Source organism: Erythrolamprus reginae, chromosome Z (genome assembly GCF_031021105.1).
Source record: "Erythrolamprus reginae isolate rEryReg1 chromosome Z, rEryReg1.hap1, whole genome shotgun sequence".
In the NCBI taxonomy this organism is placed as follows: Eukaryota; Metazoa; Chordata; class Lepidosauria; order Squamata; family Dipsadidae; genus Erythrolamprus; species Erythrolamprus reginae.
Window position 1 is genome coordinate 33,915,291 of NC_091963.1, and position 16,865 is coordinate 33,932,155.

At 38.5% G+C, this 16,865-nt stretch overlaps 1 protein-coding gene across 1 annotated transcript; it reads right to left on the bottom strand.

Annotated features, from left to right (window-relative positions):
• Positions 1–850: 850 nt before the first annotated feature.
• TFPI2 (tissue factor pathway inhibitor 2) lies at positions 851–10,361 on the bottom strand. The gene is made up of 5 exons (XM_070730066.1): positions 10,181–10,361; positions 8,985–9,164; positions 6,671–6,850; positions 4,193–4,366; positions 851–2,192 (listed from the first exon to the last, which is right to left on the bottom strand). Exons 1-5 carry the CDS (start codon positions 10,263–10,265, stop codon positions 2,170–2,172), a joined length of 642 nt encoding a protein of 213 aa, XP_070586167.1. The 5' UTR covers positions 10,266–10,361; the 3' UTR covers positions 851–2,169.
• Between the last annotated feature and the right edge of the window lie 6,504 nt (positions 10,362–16,865).

A 16,865-nucleotide genomic window follows, 5' to 3' on the forward strand; every position in this document is an offset into this window, starting at 1 on the left:
TTGAGCCAGTGATGAGATTTGAACCGCTGACTGCTGCAGATCTAGCAGTTAGCTTTAGTGACCTGCAGTACTGAACAATACCCATTGTGCCACCTCGACTTTTAATTGCAATTAATCAAATAAAATACAGTGAATACTTTCAACTATGGCATGAATGGCCATCAGTGGAGCCTCCCAATCCAGGAAAGGATATAATTAGATCCATCCATACAAGATAATAATAATAATAATAATAATAATAATAATAATAATAATAATAATAATAATAATAATAATAATAGATTTGCATGCCGCCCCTCTCCGAAGATGGATCTCTGCTAAAACTTTTCTGCCAACAGTTGCTACCTGCTCTTCCAGCAAGATATGTGAATCAAGGAACACCCTCCCCCAAAAAATTATACTCTAGTTTTATCCAAGGAAATGCCACTCCATCATAAGTTAAAGTTGGAAAGTACTCAGAAATACAGATTCCTCTCGGTTTTGATTATTTGAATATGAGCCTCTCCTGCCAGCTCATAGCAGCCTCCCGATATTGAGATAGTCTCTTATCAGCATCACTGACTCAATCAGAAGTCAAGCTCTACAACCAGATATTAGCCACATATTGATCCACCCCCATGCTAGGAAGTAGTCTTATCACCAGCCTCATCCAGTTTTTAAATAGAAACCCCCATGGATATCAGGTTTGATTTGTCCCCCTCTATCAATTCCAACTGGAACCAACCTTGAAGAAAGGACAGTCATTGTCATACTGTGGTGAGGTTGTTGGGGGGTTTTATTGAACTGGTGATATATTGTTTTGCAAGGATAGCAATTGACACAAAGAAATAAGGCACTGGAGGCATTTTGCTTTTTTAAAATCACATATAATGAATTTATTCACAGCAGGTATTTATGACAACAGAATATACAACAGTCCCAAGAAAGCTCCATATTCATTTGCACTCTGATTCTGAGGATACAGATAAACCCCCAAGTGGCCTCAATTATTCTCAGAAAGCTAAACAACCAATCCTCAGAGTTCCAACAATCAGATTACTGCAAAGAATATAAATTTCCCATCATTCAGTCAGAACTGAAGAAGCTTCTTGGATCAGCAGTAAAACATTTTCAAGGAATAAACCAAGAAAATCCAGATGCTTTTTGGAAAAGCAACTTTGGAATGACCATAATTGAGAATCTCAGCTATGCGGAATATAACACAGTACTGTACTGGCATTCCCTGAGTGCCCTTTCCACGTCTCTTTCACCCTTTCTTTCTATCCTCTTCCCTTATTTTTTGGGATTGGCAAGAGAAAGAGTAAAACAAGTGAATTGATGGGATTTACTGTAGTTATGCACTCAGTGTGGGTTGTCTTTCTCTCGGAACGGCTCAGCTGAACAGCCATGTTTGTCCATTGGGGGATGAATCAAGGCCTTGCTATCAATAACTGACGTTCTCCTTCCCTTCTAAGCATTTGGGAAGCTTTTTCCAGCAAAAAGACCTTTCTTCTTCCTTTTTAATTACATGAACCAACAACTATTCTGCACATCATATCTTTTTTACAATCTTTCTCTTCAACCCTTCTATTCACTCCATGAATAGACTTCTTCCTTTTCTTTCTCCCCTTCTCCTTCTCTCTAATGTTTAGGTTTGATTACCAGCATGGCTACTACAAATATCTAAGATGATGGATGTCATCCCAGGCTTCTAGTCCTCAACATCTTTATATCAGATTGGACCAGTGGGATTACTGTCTTGACATCTTACCCCACCAGACCTGATGGCAGTTAAATTAGCTCTTCAGGCCTCATGGTACCACAGCTGCCCTCAATACCAGAAATGAACTATTATTTTTATTTTTTCCCCTTTACCCAATTCAACAAAACAGCAATCATGCAAGGCTGCTAGAACCCAGATGGTTAATCAACAGCAACTGAGGAAGGGTTACAAAAAAAGGGAAGAAGAGTCTATAATTATATAATGTGCCTTCAATGGTATTATAATGAATTAAAATTACACAATAGTAATTTCCTATATTTGAGAAATGATCATAATATTTTTCTGTGTATAATAAGGCAACAAATTATAGCTTCCAGTAAATTCAAATTGTTCAGATTCTCAGATTTAGGAAACAGTGCAGCATTCATTTGCTGGAGACATTTTTGTATTCATCCATTTCTTTGGTCTCACAAAATTTGCTTCCTTGTTCCTATTAAGAATAAAATACAAATTGAGTCATTTTCAGGGATAATTTGATCACATTAATTTAGATTTTAAAATATTGGGCATAACCTCTGTGAGGGATCACAAGCAATTAGGGATGATTTACCAATCTAGGGGAGATTACGAGTGTTAAAACCAAGATCACCTATTAAAACACACTCCCATTCTGTCTGGACAAGCCAAGAGTCAGACTGGCATATACAGAACAAATTTATAGGGAGCTCCCAATCTGCACACTTGTCACTGCACTAGTGCCAGTGTTTAAAAGCATTTGAACCACACCTTGCTTCTTCCTCAAAATTATTTCAAAGTAATTCTTATACCATCAAAATAATCTTTTAATTTTAGCAGAGTTTAGTAGACTTCCTAATTTTACATTCTCCCATTTTAAACTACTAAACCACCCAATATTTTCTTGGTGTCTCATTTCAAGGTACAGTGATACCTCGTCTTACAAATGCCTCGTCATACAAACTTTTCGAGATACAAACCCGGGGTTTAAGATTTTTTTGCCTCTTCTTACAAACTATTTTCACCTTACAAACCCACCGCCGCCGCTGGGATAGCCCACCTCCGGACTTCTGTTGCCAACGAAGCACCTGTTTTTGTGCTGTTGGGATTCCCCTGAGGTCCCCCTCCATGGGAAACCCCACCTCCGGACTTCCGTTGCCAGTGAAGCGCTCATTTTTGCGATGCTGGGGTTCCCCTGCAGCATCGCAAAAACACAGAAGTCCGGAGGTGAGGTTTCCCATGGAGGGGAGCCTCAGGGGAATCCCAGCAGTGCAAAAATGGGCACTTTAGCTGGCAAAAGGGGTGAATTTTGGGCTTGCACACATTAATCGCTTTTCCATTGATTTCTATGGAAAACACTGTTTCGTTTTACAAACTTTTCACCTTAAGAACCTCGTCCCGGAACCAATTAAGTTTGTGAGACAAGGTATCACTGTAGTTCTTTATAAAAGCACAGATATCTCAGCTACCTTATACCATATTTTCGGAGTATAAGACACACCTTAGTTTTTGGGCAGGAAAATAGGGAAAAGAATCTGCTTATCAGGTATTTATCTGGCTAGCATCCATAATCTGGTTAGCTTCAGCACATTATTTTCTCCCCTGGTTAAGAGCTTTAAAAAAAAACCCTCTATTCTGAGAGAGCAACAATGAAAGAGCTTGCAAACCGTAATAGCTGGGAACATTGTTAGCACCTGGTATGGGCTGGAGCCAATAAAGCAATGGGGAAAAAAACCCTATCAAGACAGGGTTTGGAAAACATTCCTCACAGAGAGTAACAATGAAAGAGCTTGTAAGTGGGTAAGAACTGGGAACATCATTAGCACCTGGTTAGGGCTGGAAAGAAACATCTGGAGAAAGTTAGACCAATGAAAAAACAACCCTACAAAGACAGGGTTTGGGAAACATTCTTCTTCTCAGAGAGTAACAATGAAAGAACTTGCAAGGCGGTAAAAGCTGGGAACATTGTTAGCACCTGGTTAGGGCTGGAAAGAAACTTCTTCAGAGCAAGTTAGAGTACTGGAAAAAACCCTGCAAAGACTTAGGGCTTGGAAAACATTCTCTGCAGAGAGAAACAACGAAAGAGCCTGCAAGGTAAGAGCTGGGAAGATCGTTAGCAGCTAGTTTTTCTCTTGCAAATATTTCCTTTTTTTATTCCAAATACAATGCTCTTTTCTATGGCTATGCATATTATTGGGTGGCTCAATTCTTATGATGCAACTGGAAAGATTATTATTTCTAAATAAATTTATTTTTTTACTTTGAAGGTCTCTGTTATACCAACTTTAAGAGTAAAATATAGGCTATTTTTTTCCAGGTCTCCCATTTCCCATTTGTCATTGGGAGATTCCAGTTTAAGTACTCTGACAAATTGATTTTCCAATTTGGTTGCTTATTGGAAAAATTAAGCCGAACCTAGGGCCAGATTTGGCCATCACCTGGCCATCCCCCCAAAGCAATAGGAAAGACGCGTACTTCTCCCGCAGATCTTGAGACAGGATTTTTCTGTGGTAAAGTTGTTATTGTTGCCACCACAGCCAGTGTAGGTGAACCTCTCACACGTTTTTGTCCTGGTATTGTAATAAAAGCGAGAGACTGAAGCCGAACATGATCCTTCTTCCTTTGGACTGTAACAAAATGAGGGAGCAGCTTTAAAAGAAAAAAGGGAAAAAAATTAGTACTGTATATGACATGCTTTAAAATCAAGGGTCTCCAACTTTGGCAACTTTAAGTCTTGTGGTTTTCAACTTTCAGAATTCCTCAGCCAGGAACTTTGGGAGTTAAAATGCACAAGTCTTAAAATTGCCAAGGTTGGAGATCCCTGATTTAAATACAGAATTACAATAACAAAGCCCATTTTGGACATGGTCAATTAAAAAAAAAAGTTTAATCATAGGCATCAGTGGAATAAATTTGTCTAAATCTGCAATTGACGTCTTGTCTCCCTGCTCCTTTTGCATTCAGATGTGACATTCTCTTGCTACAGAGAGGGAGGGACTTCAATTACAACTTTGCAATTGCTAAAAGATAAGGTACCTGATCTAAAGCAAAGTACTGTATAGAATAGAATAGAATAGAATAGAATTTTTATTGACGAAGTGTGATTGGACACACAAGGAATTTGTCTTGGTGCATATGCTCTCAGCGTACATAAAAGAAAATATACATTTGTCAAGAATCATGAGGTACGACACTTAATGTCATAGGGGTCAAATAAGCAATGAAGAAGCAATATTAATAAAAATCTTAGGATATAAGCAACAAGTTACAGTCATACAGTCAACATGGGATGAAATGGGTGAAAGGAATGATGAGAAAAACTAGTAGAATAGAAGTGCAGATTTAGTAGAAAGTCTGACAGTGTTGAGGGAATTATTTGTTTAGTAGAGTGATAGCGTTCGGAAAAAAACTGTTCTTGTGTCTAGTTGTCTTGGTGTGCAGTGCTCTGTAGCAACGTTTTGAGGGTAGGAGTTGAAACAATTTGTGTCCAGGATGTGAGGGGTCAGTAAATATTTTCCCACCCTCTTTTTGACTCGTGCAGTATAAAGGTAATTCCAGTTATTCTCCCTTATTATATCATTCAAGGAAACACAACTCGTACACATTTCCCAAATATTTCACCTTCATTCTGAAAAAAGCAGTAACTAGTTAAGAAACTTTTTCCAACAACAGAATACCATGATCTCTCTTGCAAGGGAGAAATAGTTGAAATTCATATTCTTTCTGATGGCTTATATAGAAAGACATTTCAGATGTATCTCCAAATAATAAAAAGGTAAATTCAATACAGTTCATTTGCTGGAAATATCTGAAAATGGGAAGAGAAATATACTGCTAATGGTAAAAATTCAGCTGTGTAAACATTCCAAACATTCTATCTGTCCGTCCATCACCAGAGGGGGGGAATTATTAACCCCCTCAGAGAGGGTTCGCAACTTGGGCGTCCTCCTCGATCCACAGCTAACATTAGAAAACCATCTTTCAGCTGTGGCAAAGGGGGCGTTTGCCCAGGTTCACCTGGTGCATCAGTTGCGGCCCTATTTGGACCGAGAGTCACTGCTCACAGTCACTCATGCCCTCATGACCTCGAGGTTCGACTACTGTAATGCTCTCTACATAGGGCTACCTTTGAAGAGTGTTCAGAAACTTCAGATTTTGCAAAATGCAGCTGCGAGAGCAATCATGGGCTTTCCTAGGTATGCCCATGTCACACCCAACACTCCACAGTCTGCATTGGTTGCCGATCAGTTTCCGGTCACAATTCAAAGTGTTGGTCATGACCTATAAAGCTCTTCATGGCATCGGGCCAGAATATCTCTGAGACCGCCTTCTGCCGCACGAGTCCCAGTGACCGGTTAGGTCCCACAGAGTTGGCCTTCTCCGGGTCTTGTCGACTAAACAATGTCATCTGGCGGGACCCAGGGGAAGAGCCTTCTCTGTGGTGGCCCCGACCCTCTGGAATCAGTCCCCCCCAGAGATTAGAATTGCACCCACCCTCCTTGTCTTTTGTAAATGTCTTAAAACCCATCTCTGACGCCAGGCATGGGGGAACTGAGACATCTTCCCCGGGCCTATACAGTTTATGCATGGTATGTTTGTGTGTATTTTTTCTTTTAATAAGGGTTTTTTAGTGACTTTTAATTATTAGATTTATTATATATTGTGTTATTATTGTTGTGAGCCGCCCCGAGTCTATGGAGAGGGCAGCATACAAATCTAATTAATAATAATAATAATAATAATAATAATAATAATAATAATAATAATAATCATCATCATCATCATCATCATAATCATCATCTTAGGTTAGAAAAGAAGTCTTTCTGCAGAAACCTTTTGAATGGCCAGAGCAAGCCAAATACAAAGGTGAGTTAAAGGGGAACAAAAATCTGTTTTCTGGCTCTTCTTACACTTCCTATATTGTTATCTGACTAATAATAAAATGTTAATTACTTCTTTTTGGCAAACAGAAGTCCATGCAGGTGGCTGGGCTGTCAAATCGGTTTTCGTTTCCAAAACATCCTCCATAATAAAACTTTTCACATCTCATCGTTCTGAGGTTAAAGAAATATCTTGCAATGTAACCTCGGCATATTCCTGGGTCGTTTTCCAGCCTGCATATTTTTGGCACTTCTAAAATAAAAACAAACCCAAGAAGACATTGAACATTAAAACATTGCTATGAGCTTTTATGCTGGTGTTGAACTTGAGAGCTTCCTCAACCCTTCCTGATAAAAGCGAGCACCATTTTTTTTTAGAAATAAACAAAATATGTTGGATAACCCACTCAGTTTCTGAATAACTGACTTGATTACTGAACACTCTATCCTAAATGTTTCATTAAATGTTGTCCTGCTCAGTTTGGCACTGGAGAAGTCTATGCCCTTTCTCAGGTGCCAATCTCAGATAATTTAAAAAAGCATGCTCGCATTTCCATTTTGTTCCTCTTCTATAAGTTATATATGTTCATTTAGTACAGAGGTCTTCAAACATGGCATCTTTAAGACTTGTGAACTTCAACTCCCAGAAATTCTCCAGCCAGCTATGCTCTGAACTAGCCCAAGGTCAACCAACTAGCATTACTAGCCTACGTTGGCTGGAGAATTCTGGGAGTTGAAGTCCACAAGTCTTAAAGATGCCAAGTTTGAAGACCTCTGCTTTAGTCTTTCTTCACAATTCATACCATTGATCATCTGTGTTTTCTCTTCTCACAGTTTACCCTAGAGCAGAAGCACACATCTTTCCTGAAATCAGAAGAAAAGAGGGGAGATGGCTGAGCATGCTTAAAAAATATGTGGCGCATAGAAACATAGAAGTCTGACGGCAGAAAAAGACCCCATGGTCCATCTAGTCTGCCCTTATACTATTTTCTGTATTTTATCTTAGGATGGATATATGTTTATCCCAGGCATGTTTAAATTCAGTTACTGTGGATTTATCTACCACGTCTGCTGGAAGTTTGTTCCAAGGATCTACTACTCTTTCAGTAAAATAATATTTTCTCATGTTGCTTTTGATCTTTCCCCCAACTAACCTCAGATTGTGTCCCCTTGTTCTTGTGTTCACTTTCCTATTAAAAACACTTCCCTCCTGGACCTTATTTAACCCTTTAATATATTTAAATGTTTCGATCATGTCCCCCCTTTTCCTTCTGTCCTCCAGACTATACAGATTGAGTTCATTAAGTCTTTCCTGATACGTTTTATACTTAAGACCTTCCACCATTCTTGTAGCCCGTCTTTGGACCCGTTCAATTTTGTCAATATCTTTTTGTAGGTGAGGTCTCCAGAACTGAACACAGTATTCCAAATGTGGTCTCACCAGCATTCTATATAGCGGGATCATAATCTCCCTCTTCCTGCTTGTTATACCTCTAGCTATGCAGCCAAGCATCCTACTTGCTTTCCCTACTGCCTGACTGCACTGTTCACCCATTTTGAGACTGTCAGAAATCACTACGCCTAAATCCTTCTCTTCTGAAGTTTTTGCTAACACAGAACTGCCAATACAATAGTCAGATTGAGGATTCCTTTTCCCCAAGTGCATTATTTTACATTTGGAAACATTAAACTGCAGTTTCCATTGCTTTGACCATTTATAGCATAGGAGTGATGGCACAAGAAGAAGATGAACTTTGTCAGCTTTGGGGCAAGTTAATCCCAGTGCATAATAAGCAAGCTTCTGTCATTAATTCTGAGTGAAAATGTGAGCCCTGTCATTTAACATAAATCCAGAATAGAGATATATTTCTTTTCTCTTATTGTCTGATTTACAACTCAGTAGTCTTTGATTCTGTTGGACTGATCAAGATGCTGCATTCTAAGAAAACTGAAGGTGAGGGAAATAGGGAAAACTGGATTGATGCATGTGGCAGACTAGCCTAGATCACACAATTAATAGAGATTTTAGGAAACCACACAAAGGCTTGAATAACAAATTATATAGCAAAAAGAAAACTAAACAACTCAATAAGTCTGAATAAAGTAGTCTAAGTGTCTTAAGATATGCATGTAAACTTTATAAAACACAATTAACGGTTAATTCTTAATCATGTCTTCTTCAAAGAAAGCTGTTGTATTTCAAGGTACTTAATTGTAGGATAATGCATATAAGATTTCAAACTTGGACTTATTTTTTTTTATCAACCAGATTAATAAATTAAACAAGGTGAATTATAAAAGAAAGCAAAATAAATATTTCAACAATAACAATTTGTCTAATTAAATCCACACTTGCTTTGAGAACTGAAATTTTAACAATAACGTACTTTTGATCCTTTTGCATGTTTCTGAACACTCTGTAAAATCTAAGAAATTGTTGTCATTCCCTTGGCAGCCCCCATATGTAAACTGCTTGCACGTTTGCGAGTATCTATCATAATGCCACCTGTAATGTATGGCCCGACAAGGTCCTTTAAGTGGTGGCTGCAAACAGATATCTGTACTCCCTGGCAGAAAAAGAGAAAAATAAATGAGTGCATACAACTTAGGTACAAGTCTTAGAGAATAAAATACAGTTAAGAAATAAAAAGTGCTTTAAAATCCAAATATTACAAGCACTTCATTAGCAGCATAACAACTAGGTTTCAAATAATAAAATTTAAAAATGATCATCCTCAATCAGAAAAAAAAGAGAAAGAAGGTGTTTCCATTAGACTTTTCTATTCAGCTTTTGAATTTGATTTCAAAACATTTCTGGAATAAAATATGTCCTGCTCTAGTTTCTCAAAATACTTAATTTTGGTCTATTCATCTGAGCATGAATTGAATTGGTTGCATTATCATTCCTTCTCTGAAAATTTGATATTTTGCTACTCTTTCCACAAGTGATGAGCCAGGATAAGGACTAATCCTTAGGTGCATACATAAAGTCTTTCCACCCACAATCAATAAAGTTAATAATTCAGAGGAACCTCCTTGTTGGATGGAGAAAGGGAGGGAAAAAATGGAAGAAAAACTGAAAAGTTCCTTGTAGCATAGCACTATAGGGCCTGAATAGGCTGGGTAATTATTAAATGCTGCTGAATGCCTCAATAATATCTTCCTTCTTTCTTCCCCTCCTCTTCTTCCTCCTTCTGCCATATCCTTAATCGGACGATCATGTAGGCGATCGTGAATAAAGTGTGAATAAAGTCTCCTAAAACAGGAATACCGTAGCCCAACAGGAACCTCACACACACATTTTAAACCACCAGTCGCCTATTAAGGCCACGCTGGTTCCTCCTTTAAAGCCTAATTTTGGGCAAGTTCGTTGGAGCGCGGATATTCGACCAGGGCAAACCGAAAACCGCGATTTGCACCGTGGGCTGCAATAGGGAAGCACGCGAAGCGGTTTGGCGAAGGAGTTTTCTAGCGTTCAGATGCCCGTGGGAAGAGCGAAATCCAGCTTGAGCGCAGCGCCCCCTCCCCCCTTTCCCGCCTCCTTTCAAAAGAGCGAAGGCGAGCGGCTCCCGACACCAGTTACCTGTAAGTGGGGTCTCCTGGGCACACGCCCTCTCTAGGAGTAGCAGCAGCCACGAACACACCAAGAAGACGCAAGGGCTAACCATGACTCGGAGCCGAAAGGAACCCAGACACCCGCGAGCGAGCCCCAAACAACGCTGGTTCTCTTCGGAACCCTCGCGCGCCTTTTTATTGAAATCCTTCTTCCCTCCCACCGCCTCCTCCTGCTGGGCGACTTTCCAGGCTCAGTCCGGGAATAGATGGGCCGAGGCCGGGTGATTCATGCTTGTGATGTACTGTAGGAGCGAAGCAAATATCTCTGGGTGGTGGGGTGGAAACTGGGCGGAGAGGACCACCCGCCAGCCGCCTTCTTGACGTTTCCCGAAATGGTTCCTCTCCTCATAGGAGTAATATTTGGAAAGAGAGGGATGACCCCTATTAAATGTCTTAACTAGGAAGCCAGCGAGATGGATAAAGAGAGACCCCGCAAGGTTACTTATGAATGACTATTATAATATCGCAAGTTAATAATAATAGTAGCGGTAATAGTAGTAGTAGTAGTAGTAGTAGTAGTAGTAGTAGTAGTAGTAGTAGTAGTAGTAGTAATAATAATAATAATAATAATAATAATAATAATAATAATAATAATAATAATAATAAAAAAAAAATGAGGAGGAGGAGGAGCCAGGGTGGCGCAGCAGGTAGAGTGCTGTACTGCAGGCCACTGAAGCTGACTGTAGATCTGTAGGTCAGTGGTTCAAGTCTCATCACCGGCTCAAGGTTGACTCAGCCTTCCATCCTTCCGAGGTGGGTAAAATGAGGACCCGGATTTTGGGGGCAATATGCTGGCTCTGTTAAAAAGTGCTACTGCTAACATGTTGTAAGCTGCCCTGAGTCTAAGGAGAAGGGCGGCATAAAAATCAAATAAATAAATAAATGAAATGAGTATAGCACAATGATGGCAAACCTATGGCCTGAGTGCCACAGGTGGCATCCGGAGTCATATCTGCCGGCATGTGAACTGTTGCTCTAACTCAGCTCCGGCACACGTGTGCCTACCGCCCAGCTGATTTTCAGCTCACACAGAGCCTCTGGGAGGGAATTCTCAGCTTCTGGGGGATGGGAGAGGGCGTTTTTGGGGAGGATGACTAAAAGTCCTACCAGGCCCACCAGAAGGTGGGAAATGCACTGTTTTTGGCCTCCAGAGGGCCTCCATAGGGGCAGGGGAGGCAATTTTTGCCCTCCTCAAGCATTGAATTATGGATGTGGGCACTCGCCTAGGTGCAATAGTGTGTGTGTGTGTGCACTGATTTTTGGCACCAGAGGAAAAAAAAGGGTCGCCATCACTGGTATAGCATAAAGCTGGAAAAAACAAAGATGAAAACAGGGGAAGTAGTGGTAGATTGAAATAATTAATATCACTTGAAATTGGTAAAAGAAGTGGCTTTACCCATGGCTTAATATTTGCATACCTCATCAAGAGGTTGCTCACCTGTCTTCCTACTTCAATACAGTACAACAAAGCACCAGGATGGCTTTGGGTGGATCTGAAGCTAAACAGCCTTGACATGGAAGAGAATAATTGGGTGAAGGCCCAAGATTGGGGGCTGGATTGGATAGTTGAAAAAAGTAATAATAAAAAGACAGTCACAAATGCCACAAGAAGCAATATAAGTACAGTAGTCCCTCGCTATACCGCGCTTCACCTACTGCGGCTTCACTTCATCGCAGGTTTCTGAGGAAGTCGATCGGCAGATTTAAACAGCCTGCCAAACTCGATCGGCAGGTTTTTTTAAAAAAATATATATCTAAAATTGTAAATACTGTATTTAAATACTGTATCTAAAATAAATACTGTGTGGGAAGGGTTTATAAACACTTAAAACAATGAAAACTTACCAAACAATTACAATATAAATACTTAAATAAGTACTATCAGTAGATAAATTCCCCATCGCGGATTTCACCTATCGCGGCCAGGTCTGGAACGTAACACCAGCGATAGGTGAGGGACTACTGTAATAATATGAAACCACCAGGCATCAAGTTTAGTTGAAAATATCTTTTTATATCAATCCCCCCCCCACCTCATACCACACCCTGAAGTTAATGGAAAACTAAAATTGGGGTGGGCTGCTATAGGTTCAAAACTAAAGTTTTAAACTTTTGGCCTGCACTGCAGTGTGTATAATAATAATAATAATAATAATAATAATAATAATAATAATAATAATATAATCATCATGATAATAATTAATAATATGACAAGTCATTATAATTCATTATAATATTGCAAGTTGTTAGTATTATTATTATTAATAATAATAATTGATGATGATGATGATGAATTATGAAATCCAGCATAGTGATCTCATTTGCTGTGTTGTATTGACATAATAATAATAATAATAATAATAATCACTATCATCATTATCATGATAATAATTAATAATATGACAAGTCATTATAATTCATTATAATATTGCAAGTTGTTAATAATAATAATGATGATAATAATAATAATAATAATAATAATAATAATAATAATAATAATAGATGATTATGATGATGCCATACCAGGTGACAGCCGAATTGATGAAAAACAACAAGAAAAACTTAGACAATATCAGAATCTTAAAATTGAACTAAAATGACTGGCATAAACCAATACTAGTGGTATTCAGCATACTGGGTGCTGTGCCAAAAGACCTCAACCAGCATTTGAAAACAATAAACTCAAAATCTATCAATTGCAAAAGGCCACCGTACTTGGATCTATGTGCATCATAAAAAAATACATCACACAGTCCTAGACGCTTGGGAAGTGTTTGACTTGTGATATTGTGATACGAAATCCAGCATATAAATCTTGTTTGCTGTGTATTACTGGGGCTTTTGTGTGACTAAAACAACAACAACAATAACAACAGCAAACAACAACAAAGGACCTTGGAGGTCTTGGAAGGGACCTTGGAGGTCTTCTAGTCCAACCCTCTGCTTAGGCAGGAAACCCTACACTACTTTAGACAAATGGATATCCAACATTTTGAAAAATTCCAGTGTTGGAGAATTCACAACTTCTGGGGTCAAATTGTTTCACTGATTAATTGTTCTATCAGGAATCTTTTTCTAGGTTGCGTCTCTCCTTGTTTAGTTTCCACCCATTGCTTCTTGTCTTTCCCTCAGGTGCTTTGGAGAATAGTTTGATTACCTCCAAACAAACAAACACACACACACACACACACACGTACATACGTACATACATACATAAAGGGCAGAGGAAGGATACAGTAAAATCTCCATTCTTCCCCACTCCAAGGGAAGGTTACTGCAAAATCCCACTTTTCTCAGCTAGGCCTGGAGGAAGAGATTAGATTGGGGCAGGGCCAGTCAGAGGTGGTATTTACTGGTTCTCCAAAGTACCATATTTTTTTGGAGTATAACCTGTACAGGAGTATAAAACACACAGGAGTATAAGATTCACCTTCATTTTAGTGGAGGGAAATGGGGGGGGGGATCTGCCTACTACGTAGGTACTCATTTGGTTAGCTTCCTTAGTCTGGTCAGCACATTATTTTATACCCTGGTTAGGGATTTTTAAAAAACCTTCTTAGGAGTGAGTAGCAATGAAAATAAGCCTACAAGTTATGGGGAATATCATTGCCACCTCATGAGGGCTGGAAAAAAAAACTTTGAAAAAGCTATATTCAGAGTGTAAGATGCACCCACATTTTGTTTTAGGAGGCGGAAAGGTGCTTCTTATACTCTGAAAAATACAATATTCAAAATTTACGCTATCAGTTTTCCAGAACTGTTCAGAACATGTTGAAACTCATCTCCGTATCTCTAGTACTTTTTTTCCTTTTTTATTTATTTATTTATTTATTTATTTACTTACTTACTTACTTACTTACTTACTTACTTACTTACTTACTTACTTACTTACTTACTTACTTACTTATTTATTTATTTATTTATTTGGTCCAATACACAATGAGGGTTTTAGTGGGTATATATCTATATACACATAGTAAAATACATGATGAAGGTTATAGAGGAGATACTCATGGTAAAATATATTTAAGAAATAATAGAAAAGAAGGTATAGTAATAGAACATATCAATGTAAGAATAGAAGAAGAGATATAGGAATAGAAGAAAGATATAGGAGATATGGGAGAGCAATAGGACAGGGGACGGAAGGCACTCTAGTGCACTTCTACTCATCCCTTACTGACCTCTTAGGAATCTGGATAGGTCAACCATAGATAATCTAAGGGTAAAGTTTTGGGGGTTTGGGGATGACACTATGGAGTCCGGTAATGAGTTCCAAGCTTCGAAAACTTGGTTACTGAAGTCATATTTTTTACAGTCAGGTTTGGAGCGGTTAATATTAAGTTTAAATCTGTTGTGTGCTCTTGTGTTGTTGTGGTTGAAGCTGAAGTAGTCGCCGACAGGCAGGACGTTGCAGCATATGATCTTGTAGGCAATACTTAGATCTTTTTTTAAGGTGTCTTAGTTCTAAACTTTCTAGGCCCAGGATTGAAAGTCTAGTCTCATAGGGTATTCTATTTCAGAGTGGAGGAGTAAAGGGCTCTTCTGGTGAAGTATCTTTGGAGATTTTCAAGGGTGTTAATGTCTGAGATGCAATATGGGTTCCAAACAGATGAGCTGTATTCGAGGATGGGTCTGGCAAAAGTTTTGTAAACTCTGGTAAGTAGTGTGAGATTGCCAGAGCAGAAGCTACGTAGGATTAGGTTTACAACTCTTGAAGCCTTCTGGGCTTTGCAGTGGGCTTTGGCACTCAAATTTAAATTTAATGCCCTGATTCCTAACATGGGGGCCCACGCCTCACAGGGAGGCAATTTCATTTTTAATGGGGGCAATTGGAACCTTGTTTAAACATAGCTAATGGCCTTTTAGGCTTCCTCCGCGTGAGTAGTTCACTTTTTGAACAATAAGAATTATATGTCATAGGGAGGGAGGCCTCAGGATTTTAGAGATGCTTAGGTGGAGCATGGCCAAAAAAAGGTTGAGAACCACTGATTTAACACAAGACAAGTTATCTAGAATGTATAAAGGTATTTCAAATAAATGTTTGAAATGTAAGTGTAAAGAAGGAATATTTTACCATTTATGGTGTGCATGTGTAAAGAAGGAATATTTTACCATTTATGGTGTGCATGTGATAAAGCAAAGAAATCTTGGAGTACTGTATTCATAACTTAATACACAGAATTCTTACAGTGAAGATGAAGATGAAACTAGAATTTTTTTCTTTTGGATTTAATGGAAAAGGACTTGGGGAAAAATTGGAACTCTGATATGTATAATGTCCTTCCTTCCATATAGTAGTCTTGCTGCATATCTATAGCAGCAAGACTACTATATGGAAGGAAGGACATTTTGATTCAAACCATGGATGAATAGCTACAGAATCTGATGGAGTTGGCAGAGATTGCTAAATTGACAGTTTGGATCAAATAAAAGAACATAAGTGTTTTTATTTCTACTTGGAGACTGCTGCTGAATTTTTTGTTTGAGGTAGGAAAAATATGAAACTTTTGGTTTTGGATTTTACTGATTATGTTGTTTTGTGGTTTATTTATTACTTAGATTTGTAGATTTGTTTTGTGGTTATAGAAATGGCTAATTTATACTATTATGGAAAAGTAAAAAGTTGAGGTTGGATGTTAATGTTTTATTCTACTGCAACAGAGGGAGTCTATACCATCTTGGGGCATTCTAGGCATTGTATTTCATTGCCTTTTAAAATGTTGTCATACCATATGTTTTTGTTTATATAATAGTTAGGTATTCTTGTCATTGGATGAAATGGTTCTTGTCCACTGAATGTAGTACCAAACTAAAGCCCTTCAATATTATAATAGGTTTTGCACATACTGCAATATTCTATTTTCCCCCCTTCAGTTGCTGGAGAATTTTTTGTATAATTAAAAAGACATTTACCAACATTAAACACTGCCAAAAATGTGGCAAAACCTTGTGGGGTCCTTAATCTCTCATTTAAGGACTTCTGAATTATTAGTATTATAACATTGTTAGGATAAAAGTTTTATGGGTGTTTGGATGGATCTCATTCCATAGGGCAGGAAATATTCTGAGCCTCTAAGAGACTTTTCCTCTTGTAGAGGCAAAGACATGACCTAGCTACATATATTTTCCTGCCACGACATTGTCTCCATTTTATCTCTTGCCCATTAATGAGAAAGACTTGTCTAGTTTGAACACTACTCACAATACCCTTAAAGTGTATAAAATCTGTTTGTCAGCCTATTATCTTGCAAGGAGCTCAATTTATTGCCAGTGTATTCCTAAAGACAGGAATGCATCTGTAGTGAGAGTAACAAAATTCATGCTACTTTTTTACTGGTTCAGGATTAAGCAGATAGGACTTCAACTCAGCAGACAATCCTATAGAGTTTCATCCGGAAGCAATTTCATGGATTGTCTACCAGGATTCATACTGCACAAGAACTTGACTTATCCTTAGATAATTAGTACTTGGGGGGATTTTCTAGGAAATTTAGGATGTTGGCTAGATTAAAAAGAATCTTCAAAGGTATTGGCAAGCTGCCAGCTTTATAACATTGCCAAAAATTGCATGGATGTAGTTCTCAAAGAATGCTTATTTTAAATCCAGTCCCTCGTGGAATTAATTAAATTAACCTTGAGTTAGAATGCAA

Excerpts from the sequence above, each read along its gene's own strand:
- TFPI2 (XM_070730066.1), bottom strand. The coding sequence starts at position 10,265 with ATGGTTAGCCCTTGCGTCTTCTTGGTGTGTTCGTGGCTGCTGCTACTC. Across the intron at positions 9,165-10,180 it reads CCAGGAGACCCCACTTACAG|GGAGTACAGATATCTGTTTG; the intron begins GTAACTGGTGTC and ends TTTTTCTGCCAG. Across the intron at positions 2,193-4,192 it reads TCTCAAGATCTGCGGGAGAA|GAACAAGGAAGCAAATTTTG; the intron begins GTACGCGTCTTT and ends TATTCTTAATAG.